Source organism: Colossoma macropomum, unplaced genomic scaffold (genome assembly GCF_904425465.1).
Source record: "Colossoma macropomum unplaced genomic scaffold, Colossoma_macropomum, whole genome shotgun sequence".
Taxonomy (NCBI): Eukaryota; Metazoa; Chordata; class Actinopteri; order Characiformes; family Serrasalmidae; genus Colossoma; species Colossoma macropomum.
In genome coordinates, this window is record NW_023494789.1 from 37,189,046 (window position 1) to 37,214,487 (window position 25,442).

The following is a 25,442-nucleotide window of genomic DNA, read 5'->3' on the forward strand; positions in this document are numbered from 1 at the left end:
AACCAATCAGCTAATTAACAAATCCATACCTGAAATATGTAGTTACTATTGCAAGGCTGTCAAAAGTTTCATTTGAATTGACAAATTGTGGCACGTTTGTTTTGTTTTTTTTTCCCCAAAATAGATTCATTTAGAATGTGTTATTCATTTCACATGATATTTATTTTGTACATTTCTGAAAGGTCACATTGTTATGACAGATCTGGTGATTTTTTTGTGTGTGTGTGTTACAGAGCTAACGGTATTGTGATGGCAAAGTTTCCAACCCGCCTAGTTTCCATTAGCTACAACATTATCCAACTCGGTAGCACAGCTTTTTAAACTAACGGCTATATTCATAATAAACTTTACAGTTGTGTACGTTTGAACACCTCCAGTCTAAAGACATGCTCTGTTGATTTTTAAGTGAAAATAAGTAGCACACAGTAACATAATATAGCATATAATAAAAAAAAAACACATTTTGTTTTATTTTTTACAATATGCTTAATTCAGCAGATAAACAGTAACTGTACATTAAAGTGTGCAGCAGTGTGTTCTCTGTAGAAGATGTGTTCACTTTTGTGCACTTAGATATTCAACAGAACATGTCATTGGACCAGGCGCACCCAAACTTTTGCGTGCAACTGTATAGCACCTTTCATACATTAAAATGCAGCTCAAAGTGTTTTACAAGAGAAAGGCAAATAAAAACCAGCATAAATTGAAAATTCAATATTGTGTAGAAACTTTGCACTACAACTTTTAATGAGTTTAATGGGATTTTCATCAATGTTCTGTAAAGTTTGTCCAGCACCATAAAGTAAAATTTGTCCAATCTTGCAATAACTGCTACTAAGGAACACAACTGTGGGCAGAGCATGGTTAGGTCAATTAGCAAACCCTTCTTGCGTTGAACTGGGGATGTTATGGTTCTTTCAGACAGTCTTTTATCAACTCAGCTGGAAAATTGTCACATTGAGCTACAAATCATTTGTCTTTGGATGGTAATCAACATCAGTTTATTGACAGTTTGTCAAGTGAACAAAGCATATATCCTCTGAAATGGACCGGTTACAATGTTCACTGCAAAAAAAGTGATGTATTTTGTGATGTTTACTGATAGGAATGCCTGTTTACAATCCTTTACGAACATTTTAATGTAAAAATTGCATCAGTGGTATGTTTTTCATTGGTAAACTGTTTACCAGCTTTGTCTGCTCTGTTGGTGTAGTATTAGAGAATGTACTGACTGCTAATACGTCACAACTCGTGAAATTGGGGAATGCCAAGTTCACCACTAGTGTTTATGACTTCGTCAGCCGTTTGACTGCAACTTCCGTCAGAACTCAGAAATTCATGAATTTATAAGTTTACCAAGAACATCCCAACACATGATTAGAGAAATTCACACTGTTACTCCAGGACGAGGGTGGAAATCCACTGCTGCAGCTGAAATGGGGTGAATGTGGTAAGGTGCAGGAAGGAGCTCTTATGTCGAAGGCCCTTATTTGCTTGAGCAGAAAAATAATAATTTTTTTTGTTGTCGTGCGGGATTTTACTCGTGTGAGTGTGTCCTGAACTGAACTACAGTTTGCGCTTCGTCACGAACCACAAAACATTCAGTGCTATGAGTCTCGGAAGAGGAAAAAAAAAAAAAAAACATTTAAACTTCAAAGATGTCTCTTTGAAGCTCCTCTACTCTCGCATGTTGCAGCTTTGCTTGAATTTCTGGAGCCATTTTGGCGCAATCTGTACTTCCATGCCTCCATTTTGTATGTGAGCAACAATGCATGCAGACACTCTGTACACCCACCTACACTCACACACACACATAAAAACATACATAGCAAGTGCAAACACACCCTAACACTGTTTTTTTCCTCTAACTGGGGTACAAAAGTCCTTACGAAGCATTTTTCACATCCACACACACACACACAAATGACTCATCACTAGAGTGACATTGTTTGACATTCAGCTATAACAGTTAAAAAGTTTACTTTTTCATTTTCCTTTCCCTTAACGAACAAAATTGCTTAATGGATAATAATAAAAAAAAAACATACTCATTAAAAAAATTATCAAGATTTTAACCCAGACCTTTTTCTCTGCAGTGCATTTATCCACATACCCCATGTATAGGCCTGGAGACAATGGCATAAAGAATTCCTTTTACAAAGTCTCCGTAACTATCGCTGCGTTCTGAATTATCTTTTCATTGCGCTGCTGATGCGAATCCCCAGTGAATCCAACGTTGTGGGTGGGTTTTCTTTCTTTCTTTTTTTTTTTAATTATAAAAGAGACGGTATTGATGTTTCAGAAGGCGCCTTTTTAAATCATTTATCACCGGCAGAGTGCTAACAGAGCATTTCCTACCAGCACACTGCCCACTGCTAAACCTAGCTCTCATACGTTATCTCCAGCCAACATCGTAAGAGCAGTTCTGCAGGACGATTCTACACAAATCATTCCAATGAGCGCAGTGTCAGGAGGAGAGAGAGAGAGAGAGAGAGACAGACAGAAGGATAATTGAATGGTGCTAGTATAGTGTTTTTTGAATAAAATAGATGTTTTTTAAAATAATTTTATGATTTGTTTATCAAGTTGAAGTTTATTTACCCTTAAGGTTATAAGTGTCATAATGTCATTAGTGTTATGACAGAGGGGGTGGGAAAGAGATTGAGATAAATGAAAAAGTTAGATTGTGTATTTTTAATAAAGTAGATGTTGTTTTAAAATATTTTTTTTTATTATTTGTCTGTCAAGGTAAAGTTTTTTTTTGCCCTTTATGTTATGAGTGCAGTGTCATAATGACATGAGTGTCATAAGAGAGAGAGATTAAGATAAAGATAGATTGAAATAAAAAATAGAGAGATGAATTGAAAAGGCTAGCATTGCTGCTTTTTAAACATTTTTTTTTTATTATTTGCCTTCAAGTTAAGGTTTATTTACCCTTAATATTATGAGTGCCATAATGTCATGAGAGAGAGAGAGGGAGGGTAAGAGAGAGATAAATTTAAAGGGCTAGCATTGTATATTTGAATAAAGTAGATGTTTTTTAATATTTCTTGTTATTTTTATAGCAAGTTACAGTTTGTTTACCTTTATTTTTTCATGCCCATCTCTTCATCCCAGCCTCATTCCAGTGAGCGCAGAGAGAAAGAGAGAGAGAGAGAGAGACATAGAGAGAGAGTTGAAAGGTGCTGGCTTCACCTGTTGGAATGAAGTAGATACTTAAAAATTTTTTTTTTAATTATTTTTTTTCCGTGCCATCTCGTGCTCATTACAATGACTGCAATGTCGGGGGGTGGGGGGGCAGTGAGAGACGTAGAGAGAGGACTGCAAGGTGCTAGCAATGTGCATTTGAATAAAATATGTTTTTTTTTATATAATTTTTCTAGCAAGTTAAAGTTCATTTACCCTCAGATGTGTTTTTTTCACCCCGGCCTTGGAGAAACAATCTAAATAAAGAAAGAATGAAAAAAAAGAAACAACTTTTTTTTTCTTCTTCTTCTTCTTCTCAGTTTCCGGATGTGTGCGCATTTCCATATGAATGCTTTTTGAAATTATCTCTCTTTTATCAAACATCTCCTCTTTCCTCCTTTTAAGAAGTCTAACCAAAGCGTCTGCATGGTTTAGCACAGAACAACCACTTAAGCAGCTTTTAAAGGAAATGTGTCGTTTCTTTCTTTCTTTTTTCTTTTTTTTTTTACTTTTTTCTTTCTTTCCGCTCCCACCCGCACCCCCCAGCCCCCTCCGCATTGCTCGTGTCAGGTGTTGTGGTAGAGTGAGGAGGGTTGGGGGGTGGGGGGAGGGGGGTAGTGAGGGTTTAAGGCCTTTGTTCAGTATCTCTATATCACTCCACGCAGGGTTCAGTTAAAAATGGGTTCAGCTGAACATCCGCTGCTCTGCCAAAAAATAACCCACCCCCTCTGCTGCTCACCTTTCTAACACACATACACACAGCCCTGTGCAGAAGCACGCTCTGTGCACATACGAACACACGTACACCGTTACAGCGTACACAACCTTGCAAAACATGCACTCACACATGCTGGGTTTATTTCAGGATTTTATTTCTCAGAAACCTGCTTCTCTCTTTCTCCCCCCTTTTTTCTGGTAAAGGGCACAACTTACGGCTTCATGCTATCACTATAGCAACTCCACAGTGCCCTTATCCTTAAGCGAGAGGTTCGGCACGCACAGCCATGGCTGCCAAACCCGCACCCAAAGAGAACAGGCAATGGGATTACTGCTGCTGGAGAATATAATCTCACGTTTCACTGGCCAGCAGTATACGCAGTAATGTACCATGCTAACATTAGCTCAGTCCTTAATGCAGAAACAATACTAATAATCTGACGTGAAGAGCGGAAGGCAGATTGCTGCTCTAATGCCTGAGGAAATACATTAGAATGGACTGCTATAAAGGGGGTCCTTCAAGGGTTCTTTGGTAAAAGCTTGTGTTAGATATAGAACCATGACTCGAAGAACCATTTCAGTACTTAACCCTAAGAGGCAGTCTGAGAATTTGGCGATGGCCCCATTAGCTTGTTTAAATCTACTGCCAAAGGTGTTACAGCGTTAGAGTGAAATGTGTCATTTGGAGTTCATTGTGTGCTGCTTGGTTTCCTATCACTGTATAAAAGATGCACAAGGCCTTTATTGTTGGATGCGCCGAGATTTTTTCCATTCAGAGCGCAGTTCAGATCAGTAAGCGCAGAGTAATGTTGAAACACAAGTGTCATTTTCAAGTGGTTTTCATAGTATTATTTATATGAGAATTATGAACTGTACACATTTTTATTGAGCAAATTCAGTATGTTGCTTATATCAGTGTGCACCTCATTCTGTTTTTGAGAAGGAATTTAAAGTTGGATATATTTTCCTCCCTGTAATTATGTTAGAATCAATGAAAATCAAATTATGTGCAGTTGTTAGTGCTCTCCTGTCAGATGTTGTTTTGAATAGAAGCAGCGTCCCAGGCCTGCTGTCCCGTGACTATTTTTAAGGTTTATGATATGATCAAGATGAATTATTGATATCTGCAGCCGTTCTGCTCTCTCTCTCTCCCTTTCTCTCTCTCCCTTTCTCTCTCTCTCTCTCTCTCTCTCTCTCCCTCTCTCACTCTCGTTTAAGCTGCATTCATATGTACTGTCCCCCCCTTCCCATGTGGTCATGTAGTTAAGCCCTTAGCTCTACTCTTGGCTTATGCTGATAGCTTCTACAATAGTGCACAGTAAGAGCTGTAGTCATATGCAAACAACAGCGCAGCGCTGGCATCCACTGGGCAAACAGGGCAGAATAGAACTCCATGTAATAATAACCTGCACTGGACCACAATCGGGTACAATGGCACTGAGCACAGTAACCAGCACAGTAACATACAGCCTTCCATTAGAGCTGTGTATTCTCAGCTTATCTCCAAGAGGCATTAACTTAATCTTCTGGAAATAAGATATGATTTGTTTTTTTGTTGTTTTTTTTTCTCCCTCGCTCTCCTGTATTGACCGGAGCGCTGGGTAACAGCAGGTTAAATTTAGGTTAATTGGATAAACAGATTTTCTCAGTGTGTTGCAGTTCTAAACCAAAACTGAATGAAGATTAACAGCTGAAACATCAGTTCGCAAAGTAATATTTTCACTTTTACAGATGCTTCAGCCCAGAAAAGGATAGACTTAGTAATACAGTTTTGCTTTGCTATTTCATGTAATTATATAATCCTATAATTAGTTAAATAGTTATGTAATTCATTACATTTGCGTCTCATATTGAGAGATTCTGAAATGACTGACAAAAACATGGCACAATATAAAGATGTTCAATGCTTTTAACTCCATTAAATCAGCTGCCAGAGTAGTTACATACAAAATGTGAAATACAGGGGTTTCTGGGAGGTCCAGGACCCCCTGATTAATCTCTTGGACCCTCTGGATGTTGCAAAACTGAATTCTTGGGGTCCCTGAAAATAAATTCATTTTGAAGTTATGTTAATCGTTAGGGAAACACTTAACAGACACTTAACAAAAAATTCAGGGAAAGGTTGTTATTTATCCTTTAATCTTTAATATTCTTAACTAACTTTGCAGCACTGGTCTGCCTCAGGGTGGCGCTTTAGGGCATTAGTTCACCCAGTTGGTGCTTCATAGCCTAGCAACTGTAACTATGCTCGAAATACCTCTAATTGTTACTCATTTCTCAAACCAAAGGCACTAAAGGAGACGTGGAAGTTAATGTGAGGAAGACTGCAGAAAAGAGTCTTTTCAAAAAAATAATTATTCAACCAAACTTTTGGGTGCCACTGAAGCTAGCCTCAGCACTGCTAAGGCAAGTAAGCAGTTAGTCAACGCTGGAGTAGCCAGCAAACATGGAACCCTCCAAATACCCTGTTCACATTGGTCATAGTAAAATGAGTCAGCATGTGAAACTGGAGCTTTCTGTTTGCTATTGTGTTTTCTTCACTGTAGTGCAGAAGTACTGTGCTGTCTTTATTGTTGGATGCACCGCCTTTCTGAGCAAATTCGCACATTTAGAACACAGTTTGGGTCCTCCAGTAGTTATTGTTGGCAGGGTTAATCAGAGTAAACCCAGTGAATCATTTTTTTCAGACAAAATAATTAGGTATTTTTGAACATAGTGGAGCCTTCACATTAAGTCTGTTGCATTGTTTACTGCTGAAAATGGCATAAGAGGAAAAGAAATGGATTCCTGGAGTGGTAGCGATTATAAGTAACTCATTTTGATGCACTTTTTCTTGGACTGCAACCATGACAACAAAGCTCTGATTGGTCAGCCTGATTTTTAACAACTATGCAGAAAATTGGGCCGACTCTGATTCATTATTTTACTCAGCGCCGAGCATGCAGAGCATGCATGTCCACATTGGCCAGATTGACAAACATTTTGAATTGGAGCTTTCTGCATGATTTTCTATCACTGTATAAAAGATGCATTAGGATTCCTTTAGTGCTGGTGCACTGAGGTTTTGCAAGCTCATTCAGAGCATAATGTGGACTGCTAATCACATATTATTGATTTGTTTAATCAAAATACAGAGAAAAAAATATGAATAATTGGCATTAGACTGTATTCTTTACATATCAAACAAATGCAATAACAGCACAAAGACATTGTGTCATTAAAAGAGCAGATTAAACTGCAGAAATGGACACTTTTTTGCTTTGGCCTGAAAGGATTAATCAAAGTACAATTGAATATGACTGAAATGTATTGATTAAAAGGTAGTTTATTATACAAAATAAACATCTTTTTTTATCTTAGGTGGATCACGCTCTTCAAATATCAAATTAAGACCATAAAAACTTCATAACAGTGACCCTAACTCTTACCTTTTTACAGAGAGAGTAGACTAAATGGTAGAAATGATCCAAAAAGGTTACGTGGTTAAAGCTAATTGACAATGGCAGTTTGAATGGATTGCTAAATATCAAGCTAACATCAGCACTGACAGATGCTTGTGTGCCTGGAGTGAAGGAAAGAATTTCAGTTTTAAGTTTAACCAGCAGACTCACAGGTGCCTCTCTTTTGGTCTGTGAGTGTGGTCAGTATTCCTTATCTAATGCTGGCAGGACGCAGGGCCTGTTGTTTTGTGGCCACAGGGTGTGTGTGAGTGTTTGTGTGAATCTAATAGATCATAGGGCAGTAGTCTGGTACCACTTTTACCCATTTCTTTTTGCTCAGCGTTTTTCTGAAATACTATCAAACCCATCACCATCACTGTTTTGCTTTCATCGTGACCTGCTCTCATTTGCTGCTCCGCTATTCCTTGTTCTTCACCCTCTACCACGGAAAAATGACGCGTTACACCCTTTTTCCTCCGATTTCAAGTAAAAATCGACCCCCTTCCTCTCCTCAATACACCTCTGCTCTCGCACACATGCCTCTCCACCCTTCCCCTCCCCTCCCCTGTCTGATTCGGAAGGCTTGCATAGTCAATTACGTTGGATTTTTGAGAGATGGAGTGAGTCGGGAGTTGCCATATTTTTGTATAATATTAATATTTCATAAGCACCATTCTAGGCTGCATATCTAAGAGAGAAGGGGAGCCTATTAGATTCTGCAGCGGCGGGACATTATTCAGCCTGCACAGAGGAATATACAGCAGCTGCAGAGACTGTCATTACAGCTAGTGCTCTTTATTTTTATCCTGATTGAGGGTATAAAAAGAAAAGAAAGAAAGGTGGAAATGATGAATACTGTACTGGCAACTCTGGTGTTTGTTTGATGCGAGTTCAAATTCAGCCACTTGAATGCGTGTTGCCAGACTGGAGCACACGGAGACAACAGGTACGCATTGAATAGGAGGTCACATCCTTGGAAATCTGCTACAGTATAAAGAATACTGGAAATTAATTGGAAGTGAGTTAAAGGGCCCACATCCCACATTTTTCTTGTATTAGTTTTTTCCCCCCAGAGGTCCATTTATGATGTCAGTGTGGTTTAATGTTCCAAAAACAGTCAAAATTAATTTTTACGTGACAAACCTCTTTCCATTTCTTAGAGTTAAACAAGATCTTTTTGTTACTGCACCTTTAAAACTGATGTAAGATATGTGTAAATTACCTTGTTCTGATTGGCTGCTCTGTTATGTCTTGTTCAAAAAGCAGTCTAGACTGAAACACTCCTTCATATCAGTGTGAATGGGTGGGACTGCTGTAGGCTGAATAGACAGATATACATAAACACTCTGGTTTTTGTGGCATCACAAAAGCAATGCAGTCAAAATAGGCTGAATTTCTCTATGTGGACTGCATGGGCTGAGGAGTTTTGACTTTCAACAGTATTTACATATTACAACTTAATATACTTTACATATTAAAACTCTTTTATTTCAAAAAAGTTTTTTTTTTGCGGGGGGGCACTAGTTGTGGTAGGGAGCTATTAAAGGGCCCATATCATGGAAAAAGAAAAGAATTTTCCTCAAATGTTCTGAAATATAGCTGTTCCATTTAGTGTGTAAGTTTAAAAACCATACCAATGACTCACCAGTTGATGAAGTCCATATGTGAAAATTAAGCTGCAAAAACAAGCCGATTTGAATTCATCATTTTTGTGATGTCACATGTATTTTTGCCTGTTCAGTAGAACAGTTTAAACTTGCTCATTCACGCTGAAGTTATGAGGAGAGCTTCTGCTTATGTGAATGAAGCATAACACAGGGAACCATCAGAACAGAGCTCCTTTACCTACATCAGTCTTAAAGGTGCAGTAACAAACACCCTGTTTAATCATCAGGCGTAAAGAGAGTTTGGATAATGGTCATGTAAAAATAAATTGTGAATGCTTTTGGTACGTAAACCCAGACGAATGCCTTAAAAGGAGAAAAAACATAAATGACAAGAAAAATATCAGATATGGGCCCTTTAATCGGAGCGGAATTGGATTGGTCTGAATGGAAGGAAAACAGCCGAACAGTTCGGAAAAGGGAGAAAAACAATCGATGGTGAAAAATGGAACGATTGATTGAACTTGCTCGCTGTTGTTTCTCAACCAGATGAGATAGATATGCACTACTGCAAACACTCACGGCTTTGTGGAAAGACAAATACACACTCCTGTAAATACGCACACACGCACAATGTACACAGCAAACACACACTAATGCACTCGGTCCAAATGTATTAATGTAGTCTGCCAGCTTTCTCTGAAATTCAAATGTAAAAAAGGGGTGGGGGCGTTCTCTCTGTTTCTCTCTCTCTCTGTCTGTGTCTAGGTCTCTCTCTCTCTCTCTCTCTCTCTCTCTCTCTCTTTCTCTCTGTCTCTCTTAAAAAAACTGCCATCTATCTATTAGTGTACCGTAAATATTACATGAGCATTGGATCTTACTGGCTTTGGCATGATAGCAAACGTGAGAGAGAGACAGAGAGAGAGAGAGAGAGAGAGAGAGAGAAGAGAGAGAAGAGAGAGAGAGAGAGTATTATTTTATTCCAGCACTCCTTGTTTATTGCTACTGTTCATGACCTACTTCTATCCTTCCCTAGTCAGCGTAGCGCACTCCAATCTGCCCCCCATCTCAAACGGCCGTCCCCGCAGTACAATTACCGTGCAAAAGGGAACCCAAATGGAGATGTTTGTACTAAATAACACACGTGTAATTAAGACCTAATGAGCTCTTGTCACTACGGAATGTGCAATTAGACTAGTAATAGAAAATCTCAGCACAGAGCGAGAGCAGCAGAGAGAGAGAGAGAGAGAGAGAGAGAGAGAGAGAGAGAATAGGAGGGTGTGAGTGAGAGTGAGATAGAGAGAAAGTGAGAGGGAAAAAAGGGAAGAGACAAGGAGAGGAAGGGCTGCTGAAATGAGGAGAGAGAGAGAGAGAGAGAGAGAGAGACAGAGACAGAGAGCAAAGCAAAGGTTCCTTATAAAGAACAGTTCAGTAAAACATCTCTCAAACATGCTCAATCAGCCAAAACGTGTTTGGTGTTTCTTTAGTTTTGCGCTGTAGCTATGAGGCTAATGTAGCTAACAGCCAATGGAAGCTTATAGCTCGCCAGATAGCATCATGCAGACTGTGTGCCTGAATCACCGCGCTGTAGTCCCAGTCCATGTGAGTTTAGATCTAAACAATAAAATTCAATACATTTGATAATTAAAATATTCTTAATCCAAACATACATTGAACTATACGTTTACTGCATTGATGAAACCTCACAGCCTACACTGACTTTAATCAGTTTTGTTTATCATGCTAAATGATAGTTAGTTCAAAGTAGCACACAGAAGTTACGTATCTAAAGAGAATCTGCCTGCATGTAGTGCGTCAACAGCGGTTTGTGGTTAGCCTTTGTTCATTTCAATCTGATGATCCTTACTGCTGTTCTTGGCCACACTGATGGTCAGACGTTTGGATGTCGAGACTCAGTTCATAACTTTCTCTTATTCCTGAGAGTAAGGCTGCCTATGACAAGTTTTCCAAAGCAGAGAAGGAGCGGAGTGGATTTTATGGATGATGTTAGGGGCAGGAAGTTCAACATCACACCACACATCACTTAACGGATAGACAAAAGACACTAGCACTTACTGCACTTCCTTATGGTGGAGAAAGATGGAGAGAGTCCACCAGGTTTTGTTCTTCCTACTCAGCCCATGTAAACATTAGCAATGTTAGCAAGGGCCTTGAACACCACAACAGTAGCAACTGTGGCAACTTCTCATTTCTACATTAAACTAAGCTCCAAGCTGCGGTGGTGAGAGGTACTTTTAGTAAACATCTGTGATAACGATGTACAGTATGATAAATATGTCAGTGAATTAATGTTTATGTGTCACTTTTCACTCTCTCTGGCTCATTTTTATCTGCCCTCTTTTCTGATTGGTTACCTCATGAATAGTGACACATAACGGCTCTGTCTGTTAACGCAGCCTAAATGAGAGCATGCTGGCCATTGAGCTGTCCGGAACAGAAGGAAACTTTTTCCACTAGAAATAAACTTCAAACAAAATATACTTTTTTAAAGCAAAGCAACTTCTTTTTGGCCAGAGCAGCACAGTGGTTTGAATGTGTATGGTGTGCTGTGCGCTGCTTGCTGAACTGAATCCCTAATCAGCCTGTCATTCTGAGTCATCCTCTGCCTGACTGTGATTGGTCCACTGTAATCACCAAGCTGGCTTCTAATGTTAATCAGTCAAAGTTTTATCATGCTAAATGCTAGCTGGTCGAAAGTAGCATGCAGTACGTGCATCTCTAAAAGGAATTTGTTATTCCTGAGAATAAGGCTGTGTTCAGATTGTGCAGCATATTCCATAAAAAAATCCATGTCTGAACTGTGAGGAGTCTGTCTGTGACCAAAAAAAAATACAGGAAAAACATTTTTAATAATTTTAGGAGCATGAAACTTTTTCTGCTGGACTTCTGGCTCATTTGGTGTTGAAAGCATCAGTTTGAACAGAAGAGAAGTTTTGTTGGTAGTAACAAACCCCCATGACAGAGAATCTGTCAAAAATATTTAGAAAGTCTAAATAAGAATAAATACAACAAACGTTGAAAAAAAAACAGTTAAATTTTTTTTTTTTTAATCAAAAACAAGTGAATTAAACCATGATCTGTAAGAAGTGAAAAACCTGATTACACTAAATATTATAAGGGGTGAAAAACTTTTACATCACACTAGATATTGATTGAATTGATATTAATTCAGACAAAGATCATGTTTATGGCGAAAACTATATTTTTAACTACTTTTGGATCTTCGGACACCAGACACGTCTGTTTGACTAAATTCGGGGTAAAATTGTGTAATTGTGTATGTTTTTTGCCAAACTATTCCTAATACAGCCAATGTCCTTGCCTATCTAAAACAACATCACTGTAGCGCTAAAAGAAACAGGAATTCATCAGAGCTGTACACTCTAGGAGTGATGGGAGAGATAGTTCTGTCCTCTGTGACCTCCAGAAAAGCCAGCAGGGGCCCTAGAAGCATAGGATACACTTTTTTGTTTAGCATTCCTTCCGTTTTCATAAACATGTAACGTTTAAACATTTAAAATGAAAAGGTTCACATGCCTGCTGGAATGGAAACTAATATGAGCCCAGTATGCACAGTGAACTCCTACAGCGCTGTATTTACTCCTTCACAGCTCGATCTGATTACGTTAGCCTTTATTGGAGTTAAACACTGGTGACCTTATTGTTAGCTTGACCTTGCTGTATGCTGTGGATGTGTTCCAGTTGACGACTTTCCACTTGTGGGTGGGTTTTAATATGAAGGCATAGTCAGTTTGTACATTACGAATACAGTTACGCATTGTACTCTATTATTATTACACACAGAGCAATGGGACGATGCATTATAGTGTCATATATGTAATAGTAAACATGCTGGACAGCGATGAAAAGCCATTATGTTAAAACTCGTTGGGATAAATGGAGCAAGGGATGAAATGGATCGCTGGGTAAAAAAGCTGTTTTTCTATGTGCACATACACTTGTTTACACACAGAAATGCACTTTCCATCAACTCCACAACAGGATTGATGTTCTAAGCTTCTCATCACGTACGTCTGAAAGAGAACCATTCACATTGAAACGGAGACAGGATGGAATCTCTCTCTCTCCCTCTCTCTCATGTCCTTGCTGTGTTGGGCATGCTCTGTATATGAAATGGTTTGATGAGTCTGCTTGTAGAAGACGCTCTTTGTTGCGTCCGCTGGGATTGGCCTTGAGAGACGTGCCTTTGTTGTCCTTTAGATCTAATGCATGCTGCTCTAATAGATTTAATGGTAGCAGACGACAAGGTTTACAGGCTTTTATATCAAACACAAGCATACTCTTATGCACACACATACTCTGTGTGGACTGTAATTTAGAAAAAGCCTAATTCCTTGAAATCCAAACCAATCACTTTGATGCCAGCGTTGTAGGTTCCACCAAAGGCTCGGAGTCTGAAGGATAGAAGTAGATCCACCTTTTTGTATGGAGAATTCTTTCTTTACCCTTGAAAGTCCAAGGCTTATTGTATCTTGAGGCTAATTGTTCAGTATCTCCATGGTCCACAGTGCAATCTGAATGAGTTATTCTGAAGCATATAGTGTGTGATAGATCATGTAATAGACTCCTAGCCATTTAAGGTTGATGCAGTAACGGACATAAGAAAGCCGAGAGGCCATCAGTGAAAAAAAGATGTAATCATTCATGTGCATAAAAGAAATAGAGCCTATATCTGGTCAGATATTTCGCTCTTGACCCTCTCAAACTAAGCCTCAATGATCCTTTTTGGAAATATGGGCCCCTTAAACATGTGTAACTCTGATACGCCGCGTGCAGGTCCACACTGGAATTGGAGCTTTGTGCTACTCTGTTGTTTCACCGTATGAAAGATGCACAGATACATCATCAGAAGGATGGGGGTGTCCTAGTCTGGCTGGAGTGTCCCTTTAATTAGGTATATAATAACAAATGACATTCTTCTAGATCCGTAATTTGTAGTCAAAAGTAATGTATCACAATATTGCACAATATATCACACTGAACTGTACATATCACGTATATAATTCTGGTCATAACCCTGGCATTTTTAGAAAATATGAGTGATTATACAAAACACATTTATTTAGTAGTAGATTAAGCTATTTATCATCACAATTTGGATGCGTTATTAAGTACACTGAAATTATTTTACCGGACAGTCTACATCCTCGTTTACCGATCGGTCTACATCCCAACCCTCACCTATGGTCATAAGCTGTAGGTAATGACCAAAAGAATGAGATTGCGAATACAAGCAGCCGAAATGAGCTTTCTACGAAGGGTGGTGGGCTACACCCTACTTGATACGGTGAGGAGCTCCTGAGAACCCTGGGTCATGCTAGGACCCGCTGGAGGGATTATATCTGCATGTTGGCCTGGGAGTGGCTCGGGGTCCCATGGAATGAGCTAGAGGAAGTTGTGGGGGACAAGGTGGTCTGGGATTCTCTGCTCTCGCAGCTGCTACCATGACCCTATCTGGATTAAGCGGTTAAAGATGATGATGATGAAATTATTACTGAATGGGAAATATCAGGGCCGTGCACAGACATTTTGGAGGACAGAGGCTCAAGAGCACCATGAACTTGAAGTAAACTTAATTTACATTTATTTACCAAGGGAAACAGTGTAATCATGTTTCAGATAAAACCAAATGTAGTGTTGAGTTGTGCTCTCTTGGACTCCCGGCCACGGATCGCTGTAGCATCACCAGGGATCAAACTCGCGATCTCCTGATGACCAGAACTGTTTTTAAAAATCTGAGTAGAATTATATTGGAGCTCCAGTATCGTGCAAATATCGTATTGTGGGGCCTCTAGTGATTCCCATCCTCTAGTATGCATGCACTACAGCATCTTCAAAAGGCATGTTTGAAATGTATTTTGCATTTATGATTGACTATTCTCTTGCCCTTTGCTGCGTCTCCAGCATGTGACAGATGTGGCTGAAAAATGCTCTGTGGAAGCTCTCGTGTCAGCACTTTCGTGTAATTGCTCGTTCCCGAAATTAGATTTCGGAATCTCGTTACTCTAAATCTCTTCTCACTTTATAAACCTAGTTAACTCCAGGCTTTGTTTTGTCTCTCTCCCTCTCTTTCTCTCATTTTCCCTCTCTCTCTTACTCTCCGTACGAGCAGAATTGGGAAAACAGTGCGATGAATGAGGCCGCATGAGTGCGATATCCAAACACTGAGGAGTAATTAAGACCAGCAGATGATGGCGAATGATTCTCCAGTGGTTGCCTTGATTGCTCACACATACACACGCGCGCACACGGGCACGCGCTCGCTCACACACACTCTGAGAGAGGGTGTAATTTGTGAAGGTGTCTGCTGGAGTCTCCATTTGGATACATTTGCATGTTAATTAGAGAGGCGGTTCAGCTGTTCTGGCTCATTTCTTCAGCCTTTAGTCCATAAAGCAACAATGATCATTCTCCTCAGCGGAGCAGCACGCGTGCGCCCGTGTGTGTGTGGGTGTGTGTGTGCTTCTATTTTGCCTGAAAAAACCTGTGGTTCCTCAAGTATAACCATGCAATCACTGTTTCAGCCTTTTTCTCAGAAGAGCAGGAGAACGGAGGGAATTTGAATGGCTGTCTCTCTCTATCATGTGTTTGATTGGCATGTCATTAGTCATAGTGCAGAACCACAGTGAGGTGTCAGATTCCTATAGAGTGAGAGAGAGAGAGCCTGATAGAGAGGCATGGAGAGAGAGAAAGAGGGCTGCTAGAAAAGAGGACATAGAGAGGTATAAAGAGGTATAGAGAAAGAGACTGACAGAGACACTGAGAAATAAAGAAAGAAAGAGAAAGAGAGACACTGAGAAGAAGAGAGACAGTGAGGGAAGGAGAGAGACTGATATACACAGAGAGAGGGGGGGAGACTGATAGAGAGACAGAGAAAGGAGAGAGAGAAAGAGACAGACAGATAGACTCACAGAGAGACATTGAGAGAGAGACATGGAGAGAGAGAGACAGGTAGAAATTGAGACAGAGAGAGAGAGAGAGACGAGTAGGTACAGAGACATAGACAGGGAGAAAGGGAGACAGAGAGAGACAATGAGAGAAAGACAGTGAGTTTGAGAGCAGAGAGAAAGAGAGAGGGGGAGACTGGTAGAGAGACACTGAGAGAAAGAGGCTGAGGGAGACTGGTTGAGAGACACTGAGAGAGAGACATGGAGAGAGGAAGACAGGTAGAGAGACAGAGAGACGTGGAGAGAGGGAGACTGGTAGAAATTGGGAGAGAGAGAGAGAAGTAGATATAGAGATATAGGGAGAAAGGGAGACAGAGAGAAAGAGACATTGAAAGAAAAACAGACTGTTGGATTGAGAGAGAGAGAGAGAGAGAGAGAGAGAGATTGTAATGGGGTACTGTTCTCATTTCAAGCACTAAATTTAAACCAGACATGAGCACACACTCACTCACACACACACACACACACACACACACGCACGCACACACACACACACACACACACACACACACGTGTACCAGTTCATGCAGCTTTCTTTAAGAGAAGTTGCTCGTGGCAGCCATCTTGTTTTCAAGGTGTTGCACTCCAGTGACACACTCGCGGTTCAGAGCCGCAGTTCAGATTCTGGCTTATGAAACTGAGAAGTGTCAGGACACCTGAGAAGAAACACAGCGAAACACTGTTCTACAGTAGCTGCGCACTTGTGCCAAAGCAGCTGTGGTCTTTTCTTATGCACACACACAGACACATTTCTGTCTATTTATAGAGCCTCTCTCACCCTAATTACATTTACATGTACTAGTAAGTAGGGCTGCACTGTATGGACAAAATACTGTGTTGTGACTGCACTGCTGTTTACTGTGATTGTGATTTGACTTGCAATATATAAACACAGTCCTTGTAGTGAAGTAGTTAATCCTGTAGGGTCAGTACATCTACACTAATCTGCTCTTCAGCATTAATAACATGATGTCTCGATTCTGCTGTTGCATTTATTTAGTATGTAAAGAACATAATCTAACAGAGCTGAAAACCTTTTAAGCAAGAAAGGATGGAAGCATAGAAATATACTCCACGTTACGTCGCTACCCTGATTGAGCAGAGCTCTGTTCTGAACATGCTCCCACATTTGCAATGCATCTAACAGTAAAGGCAGCATGGTGTTGCTTTTATACAGTGATGGAAAGCACAGTAGCACTCAGTAAGTGTCCACATGCCGATCCATTTTACTGTGACAGACCTGGTCACGTGTCGTAACTACCCTAGGGGCAGATTTTAATGAGTTAAAAGGAACAAAGCCAAAGTCTGTGAATGTGCCGCTGAAAACATAAAGCATGAGGTCTGATAAGATGTAAGGTCAGCCTCTCATTACTTTGACCAAAATGATTCTTTACATTTACTGGAAAACATGATTTTGTAAGGATGCTTCTAGAGCACATATAGGGCACATATGGGATGTAGGGTTAAGGCAGTAGCATGTATATAGCATATCGCTGCTGTTGGAACAGAACCATTTTACAAGAGAAAGTAAAGACCTACTTTCCTTTTAATGTAAGTCAATGGAACCAGACTTTTTTCCGAGTAATTTCAGACCATTTCTTGTGGTCTTGTGGTCCATGAAATTTATACACAATGTAAAGGGTGATTTTTCATATTATGTCGAAAAAACTGAAAAATCAGATGGAGATATGAGGTTTTGTTCCGACAGCAGCGATATGCTATATACAGTGTGCGCTGTATATAGCATATACTGTATCACAAAGAATGTGTCAGGTGCAAAAATATCACAAAATATTGTGATAAATATGTGAAAAGTATCATGACATGTAATGTTCCCCATGTTGCTGATATCATTTTCATCATTTTACATGCCACTCATTTAGATGTAATGGGATAAAACTTTCCACATCGTTTAGTGAATTTATTTCCTTTTACTTTTGATATCAGCCAACAAACTCTTCACAAACGTGCTGTTTTCGAGCTAAAAGACGTGAGGTGAGAAACTGACTGGGTTAGTAAAGTAAGCTGAAGTAACAGATAATCGGTATTTGTCTCTTTATCCTAAATAATTTAGATTGACTGTGTTTCACTGTGTACGTTTCAAGCCACGTGTCACTCATCATTGATTTCTGTAGTTTCATTCTTGATTTAATTCAAAGCAGTGATGGCAAAACACTGAGCAGTGCTCAGAGAAATTGAGCCGTACTGGAAGCCTCTGAGCAATGACGCATGCTAGCTGAATGTTGGTGGTGCACGATGCGGCACGTCCGGTGTGCGGTAAACTTTAAATGGCTCTTTTGCATATTGCAAGCTTTTGCGGTATCGCTTCTGCAAAGGCAAACGTTGCAATAATGCCTAACACCTTAAACAGGGGTTCCCAATCCCACTTTTTAATCCCACATTTTAGTTTCATTGCTGCTGTCGGAACGAAACCTTGTATCTCCAAAATAGTAACTTTACAGGAGAAGGAAAAAACATAGTTTACTTTTAATGCAAGTCAATGGAATCAGAATTTGTTCCAAGTCATTTAAGCTGTTTCTGTTGGTCCAGTCATCATGAAATTCATGAAAGGGCAGCAGGTACTTTTACATAATGTCAAAAACCGAATCATGACAAAAATGGATATACAAGGTTTTGTTCCGACAACAGCGTCATAGTAGTTATCAAATAACCAAGGACACGCAGTCAGAATCGGCCAAACCTTTTTTATTAAACAACTTATTAGTTTTACTTTCTGATCTGTGTTGCAGTTTTGTGATGTAAATAATGTGAGCCAGGTAAGTGCACTCATGCTGTATTTACCAAAAAGTCATAGCATAATTATGCACAAATGCTAAATAGCCGATGTAACACTTTATTTGGCTCATTAAAGAGTTAATAATTATATTCATGTTGTAACTTTGGCTAATCTAAAAATAATAAAATAAAATATAAATATAATAAATAATACAATAAATGCAATATAAAAGCAAATACAAAACTGCCAAAAAAATTGACCCATGTGGCTTTGGTCAATTTTGGAATTGGAATCGACCTTAAAGCTCTTGATTGGTGCATCTCTGCAAATACATAGAGTATTACTGAATAATAGAGTCTGAATCATAAGCTTGGGCTTCAGCTGAATATTAAAAGTGTAGGCTTTATTTTAAAGAGAGTTCTCAAAGTTAACTTGCTGTACTTTCTCTCTGTGCACCTGTTCTATCAGTTAATCTCTCCAAGAAAGAAAAAAAAGTGCTGCTGTTTTTGGCTAATATCTGTAATCTTGAGCTTTGCCTGCAAATTACATAATAAACACAAGCAGACAACTGCTGGAACACACTCACTCACACCCGGCCTGGTGAGAGGCTGAGGAGGCTGAGACATTCCAAGATGTGTGTTCTGGCCAAAGCGAGAGTGTTAATCACTCCCTGTCTCGCGCGTACACACACACCACACACACTCGCACACACACTTGGATGCCTGCAGACACACACACACACGCAGGCGTGCTGACTGGATCGCCCTGCTGTGTCGGAGGCTGCCGTGGGAGCGAGCGATGGAGCTAAAGGCCGTTCTGCCCTCTTAGCTGCACTGTGCTGTGTGGGTGTGGGGGGGTGTGTGTGACACTAGGCTCTGCTGGTGTAATTAACGCTTCCATGTTTCTGACACCCCCTGCAGTCACCTCACGTGACACTTGTGTCTCTCTCTCTCACACTCACACACACATTGTTCATCTACACCCCTGACTGGCCTAATTACCCCTTAGCTAATGAACTGTAATTACAACTGCAGAGCTATGGGAGCTTCTTAGAAAGTCAGGCTCTCTCTCCCTCTCTTTCTCTCTCTCTCTCTCTCTCTCTCTCTCTCTCTCTCTCTCTGTCTGTTGGTCGCTCTCCATGTATGTATGGTCATATGCAAAAGTTTGGGTGCCCCTGGTCAAATTACCTGTTGATTTTCAGCAGAAAAAGAAGTAGACATCCTCTGCAGAGAACGCACTTCTGCACATTTTAATGCACAATTACTCTTTCCTGTGTATTGGAAATAAATAACATAAAATTTGGCCTATGCAAAGGTTATGCTATAGTTATTTTAGGCTGTATGTGTTTTTTCCCTTTATGTTAAATTCAGCAAAGAAATAGAAATTGTGCACTAAAATGTGCAGAAAAATGCCTTATTTAAGTTTGTTGCTAGTAGGAAATGTTAATCTGTTTTTACTTAGAAAATCAACAAAACATGTCATTTAACTTTTGCGTACAACTGTGTAATGGATGGTATTGGTATCGATGATGGGTATCAGTATGGTGGTGATATCAGAAGAAAATGCTGAATCAGATATTAGAGAGGGAAATAAAGAATGGATTCAATCCAGTCCTGTAACAAATCCGTCCTGAAACTGTGTGAAATCACGTTTATTGTCACATCACATTTACACAGGTGTGAAAGTGAGTGAAAATCTAAGGTGTGTAGCCCCTACTGCATATATATATATATATATATATATATATATATAGTAGACTCATTAAATATATACATATACATTATACACATTAGTATACACAATTGTTGCACTATTCCAATATACAGTTTTTGTGCAGTAATATAAGTTATGAAATAAAAGCTATAATACATACAGTTGTACACATTTCCATATATGCAAGATGTGAGTCTAAGGTAGATAAGGTTTTGTTCCAACAGCGATGATATGACATCGTGATCAGTATTGGAAAAGACAAACAGCAGTTAGAGTATAGTGGGTCATACCGCTTCCCTCCATGTGGCTGCTTGGAGTTCAGTTCCCTGCCTGGACAAGCACATCATGCACTATTTCACACCATGCACTAACAATGGTCCTTGGGCAAGATGCCTAATGACACTTTCACCTACATGATGAAACTGTTAGTCACACTTGACAAGAGTGTCATCCAGATTATTAAATAATTTGCAATATGCTAAAGCTGTTGTGCTAGTTTATTTTTATATAAATAGCACTTCTGGCTGACCAACGCTCTCTCTCTCTCTCTCTCTCTCTCTCTCTCTCTCTCTCTGTCTCTTCCTCTCCCCTCCAGTTTGATGGTGAAAACATGTACATGAATGAAAACAACCAAGAGTTTCTTTCCCCGAGTCAGGTAAGTCCTTTTCAGTTCATTTTCACACACTACTGTGCAGTTTGATACATGGTGTATGATACAGTACGGCCTTGTGGGAAATTCTCTATTATTCTCAGTAAGTGGAGAATTCTCATGCGAATGTTAATTTTTCAAAAAGATGTCAATGAATGCATGATGTCATCGGCTAGGGCACACACACACACAGCTGTGAGGAACACATGGTAGGGCATATGGTTGTGTTTGTGTTTGGGGATTTGCTGAATTAGTTGTATCTCTCCTCTATTAAACAAACAGAAGGAGAAAGAGAGAGAGAGGGAGAGAGAGAGAGATCTTCTACTTCTCTCATCCTCTCAGTCCATCATGCACACATTTCTTAAAAGTCATGAAAATATTGCCTATTGCCTTTTAGATGGCTATTAATGTAATGCAGTTTCAGGTTTTTTTGGAAGTTCTCAGTTTAGATTACCTTTTGAACTGACCTATTTTATCTTACTGTATTAATAAAAATATGCAAATAGTCAATTTCTAGGAGGCCTGCAGAAAGAGGGTTACACATAAGTTGTATGAATTTCCCAGCATTGTTGCTTAAGTATTGAAAGTACATTTTAGAGCCTGACCGATATATTGGTTAGCTGTTAATATTGGCCAATACTGATGGCCTGTGGTTTAACTGGTATCAGTGAAAATGTCACTTGTAATGCAAAATAATTTTTTTGGTCGCAGCATCACAGAATGAAAAAAAGGCAAAATTATATTTTTCGATGATAAGAATGAATTAAAAATAAGAGAAATAAGACATGAAAAACAAAAATCGGTTCTGTCAAGAATTCAGGGTATCTCCACCCCCAGTGCTGCAATATTTATATTATTGAAAACTTTGTACTGCCTTTGTACTGTTTATTTGAGTTTGAGAAACATGACCATTTAGAACTGACATGTTTTGCAGTTCATATGACAAACAAATCACAGCCATATCACTCAGTCAAACGCTGTTTAACTAAAACTGAAGAAGGTATAAAATTAAAATCTGAAATATATGTTTATAAAATGATATAAGCTGATATTGTCAGAATTTTTAACCCTTTAAAATCAGTCAGCCACAAAATGTTCACACCGCTAGGGCTCTAGTACATTCACAACTAAACGTGCTTTGCATTCACTGATGTCAGGCACGTATAAAGTTCCTTATCTATGAAGAACATTGTCTATATCCTTATCTGTGCGAGTCCTTTTAATTATTGAAGAAAACTGAATCCACACACACAGATTTCCTCAGTGAACAGCCTTCAGGAAGTTTCTGCTTTTGACGTCAGAGCAGGGCATTATGGGAAGATTCCCAAAGATGTGTCTTTGCTGCTAATCTGGGAAAATGTGATTAAACAAGCCTCAGATGAGTGTTGTATCCAAATTTAGAGCTGTGCTAAAGAGAACCTTGGGCAGATGAAGGACAGCTGTTGGAGATCTGTGATTGTTCTCTTACAGTCTTCCGAACATTATGGTGGTTTTAAAAAGAGTGTAAACCAAAGCTAGTTTAATAATGTACTAATGTGGTTCAGTGCAGGCTAAAGGGTGGCATGTTTTGTTTTCCCACAGTGAAAAAAATAATAATAAAATAAAATATTAATAATAATGGTAGCTGCTAAATCTGCATGAAATGAACATGTTTATTAATTCACTGATGCTAATGAGACTGACCGCTCAGGTTCTTTGGTATTGAATGATGTGATATGTCGATACTCTTACACACACACACACACACACACACATTCTAAGCCGTTTATCCTTCTGGGTATTTCGATACTCTTGTCATGTTGAAGTAATTCATTCTGTACTATAAAAGTGTTCGATTTTAATTCCCAGCCCTTTATGGTGCAAATTACAAGACTGACCGTCCTGCTGTAGATATAGAAGGTCATAGGGTGGCTATAAGCACTCAGACTGTAGACTCACATGGAAACGGTGATCATTAGTGGAGTAAAAAGATAAATATTCCGCTCAGAGTGAGCTCAGGTAAAAGCAAAAGTACTGTGATTTAAAAATACTCAAAAAATTGCAAGTCCCGGGGAAAAAAACTACAGTAATTCGCATCTCTTCCCTGCGGAAAATGGCTAGAAAATGGAAAAGGCATAAAAGAACGGGAAGGATATTGCTGTGTTTCAGTAAAACATACTCCTGCCTCCATTTCTGCTACTGCCGTTCTATCTTTACGACCTGATGGAAGGATTCTTATGTTATTCATGAGAGAGAGAGAGAGAGAGAGAGAGAGAGAGAGAGCTTATGCTCTTCTTTTCCCAGTTTATCAGATCTCTCTCTCTCTCTCTCTCTCTCTCTCTCTTGCTCTCTCTCTCCCCTTTTGTTTCTAGCTGTTTACTCAGGGTCTGTTATATTTGACATCTGTCTTCCTCTCTCCTCCGCTTGACCAAGTTCAGGCAGTTCAGACTGATTTTCCTTTTACTGCTGTAATGTTCCTGACACACACACATACATGCGTGCGCACACAGGCACCCACACACATTCTCTCTTTGTAATGCTCTTGACAGCAAGACCAAAGCAATGCTTTCAGGGAAGCGAACAATCAAAACATGCTCCGAATGTCTTTCTGTTTTATCAACTCAAAACAAATAGCCTTCTCTCCTTCCTCTTCTCCCTTCTGTCCATGTTTGCTTCCATTTGGTCGGCCGTTACCTTTTCAGTACATCCCTTATTGTGCAGAAGGATTTTACTCTATGAGTTTCCCAAAAATAACAGCACCTTGCAGTACCAACAAATACCCTTTCACATGAAGGTAAATGGCTGGGCAGTTTTTTGGTGAACATCTGTACGACTGTCATAAGCAATGGTGCAATTGGATTTGGGCTCCCTTTGTATTTTTAGCATGATTCCATTGCTGTGTAATCTGAAAGATGCTGAGATTAGCTCTAGATTATTCCAGATTATATCTCTATTTGAGAGTATGGTCAGTACTACAAATAAAGTGGATCCTTCCTGAAGATGTATTACATATAATAGAATAGAAAAGCAAACTGACAAAGGCATATTATGGGCATTAATGTAGTTTAATAAGAAGTTCATCCAGATGTTCTCCAAAAATCTGTATTTTTATAAATATAGTTCATTTTTATATAACACAACCATTTTGCTTGTTGTATTGAAACATATTGTAGTACTACTCTTATTTCATTGTTAAGTTGGTTGAAAACCAAATGTTAAATTCTTGAAGTGCCCAACGAAAAATCAGGATTTTTTCTCTATGGTGTCTTGGTTACAGCCAAGCGAGCTTTCCCATTGGTTAGGACTTTAGGAGCTGGACTGAAGGCCTAATGTGGCAGAATATCTACTAACATAACGCTGCTGAAAACCTCATATCTCCATGTTTGTTTTTGAGTATAAATTTCATGAAGAATGGACCAAAAGAAAAGGCCCAAAATGACTTGGAAAAAAGTCTGGTTCCATTTACTTACATTAAAAATAGAGTTGTTTTTTTTTCCTTTTCCTGTAAAGTTGTCATTTTGGACAACAGCGATAAACAGGAAGCGACAATGGAATCAACCAATCACATTTTGATTTACAGTGGGTGGAACCTATGTCAAAAGCAAAAATGTCAGTCCAGGCCTTCTGGACGTTCTGGATACATCACTGACTATGAATGAGTATGGTAAATATAGGGAGTGTCTTAACAAGCTCTAAATGTCTGTGTTTAGTCTAGAACAACCATAAAACTGTTCATGTGCACCACCATTAGCTTAATGCTAATATACTATTAGAAATTCCTAGGGGTGCTAGCATAAATTAGCATTATCATACCGATTTTCTTGTTTTTTGTCATTTATTGGCCGATACAGCAGACAGAGATTAGGTTAAAAATGCTAGGCTGTTCCTTTAAACTGACCCACATCCAGTACTTCAGACACAGACACAGTACAGAAACACACTGTACAATGTGCTAGCTCTGTTCTCAGTTCAGGTACATCAGTGCTCCTCGGAGTCTCCGCATTGACCCTGGTTGTCCTCTAGTGACCTTTGGCCCTGTCTGATTGGAGGGGAGAGGTGGCCTCCGCTTGGCCCCTAATGAGCCCTCTGTGTGTTCAAGGTCAGGCAGGATCGCCGCGGCAGCCAGCGTGAACAAAAGAGTCTGGAGTCCACTGAGGGCTGACCTCCCGCCAAGAACCGATCGATCGCGACCAAACGAGAGAGAGAGAGAGAGAGAGAGAGAGAGAGAGAGAGAGAGAGAGAGAGAGAGAGAGGGGAGAGACCAAGAGAGAGAGAACTGAATTAAGAAACGCAGAGACAATATGGAGAAAGAACTGATGGTGAAGAAAAAGCCCTCAGTATAGATTAGAACTTTTCTCTGCCTCATACTGTTGGATTCTGCCTCAGAGCTAACAGTAAAACATGCTTGCTGAGAACAAACTGCAATCA

At 39.5% G+C, this 25,442-nt stretch overlaps 1 protein-coding gene across 1 annotated transcript in view; it reads left to right on the plus strand.

Moving 5' to 3' along the window:
- Window positions 1-25,442, plus strand: part of tox2 (TOX high mobility group box family member 2) — a 164,479-nt gene that overhangs the window by 58,117 nt on the left and 80,920 nt on the right. The window contains 1 exon segment of the mRNA XM_036571210.1: window positions 20,982-21,041. Coding sequence (XP_036427103.1) covers window positions 20,982-21,041 — 60 coding nt within the window.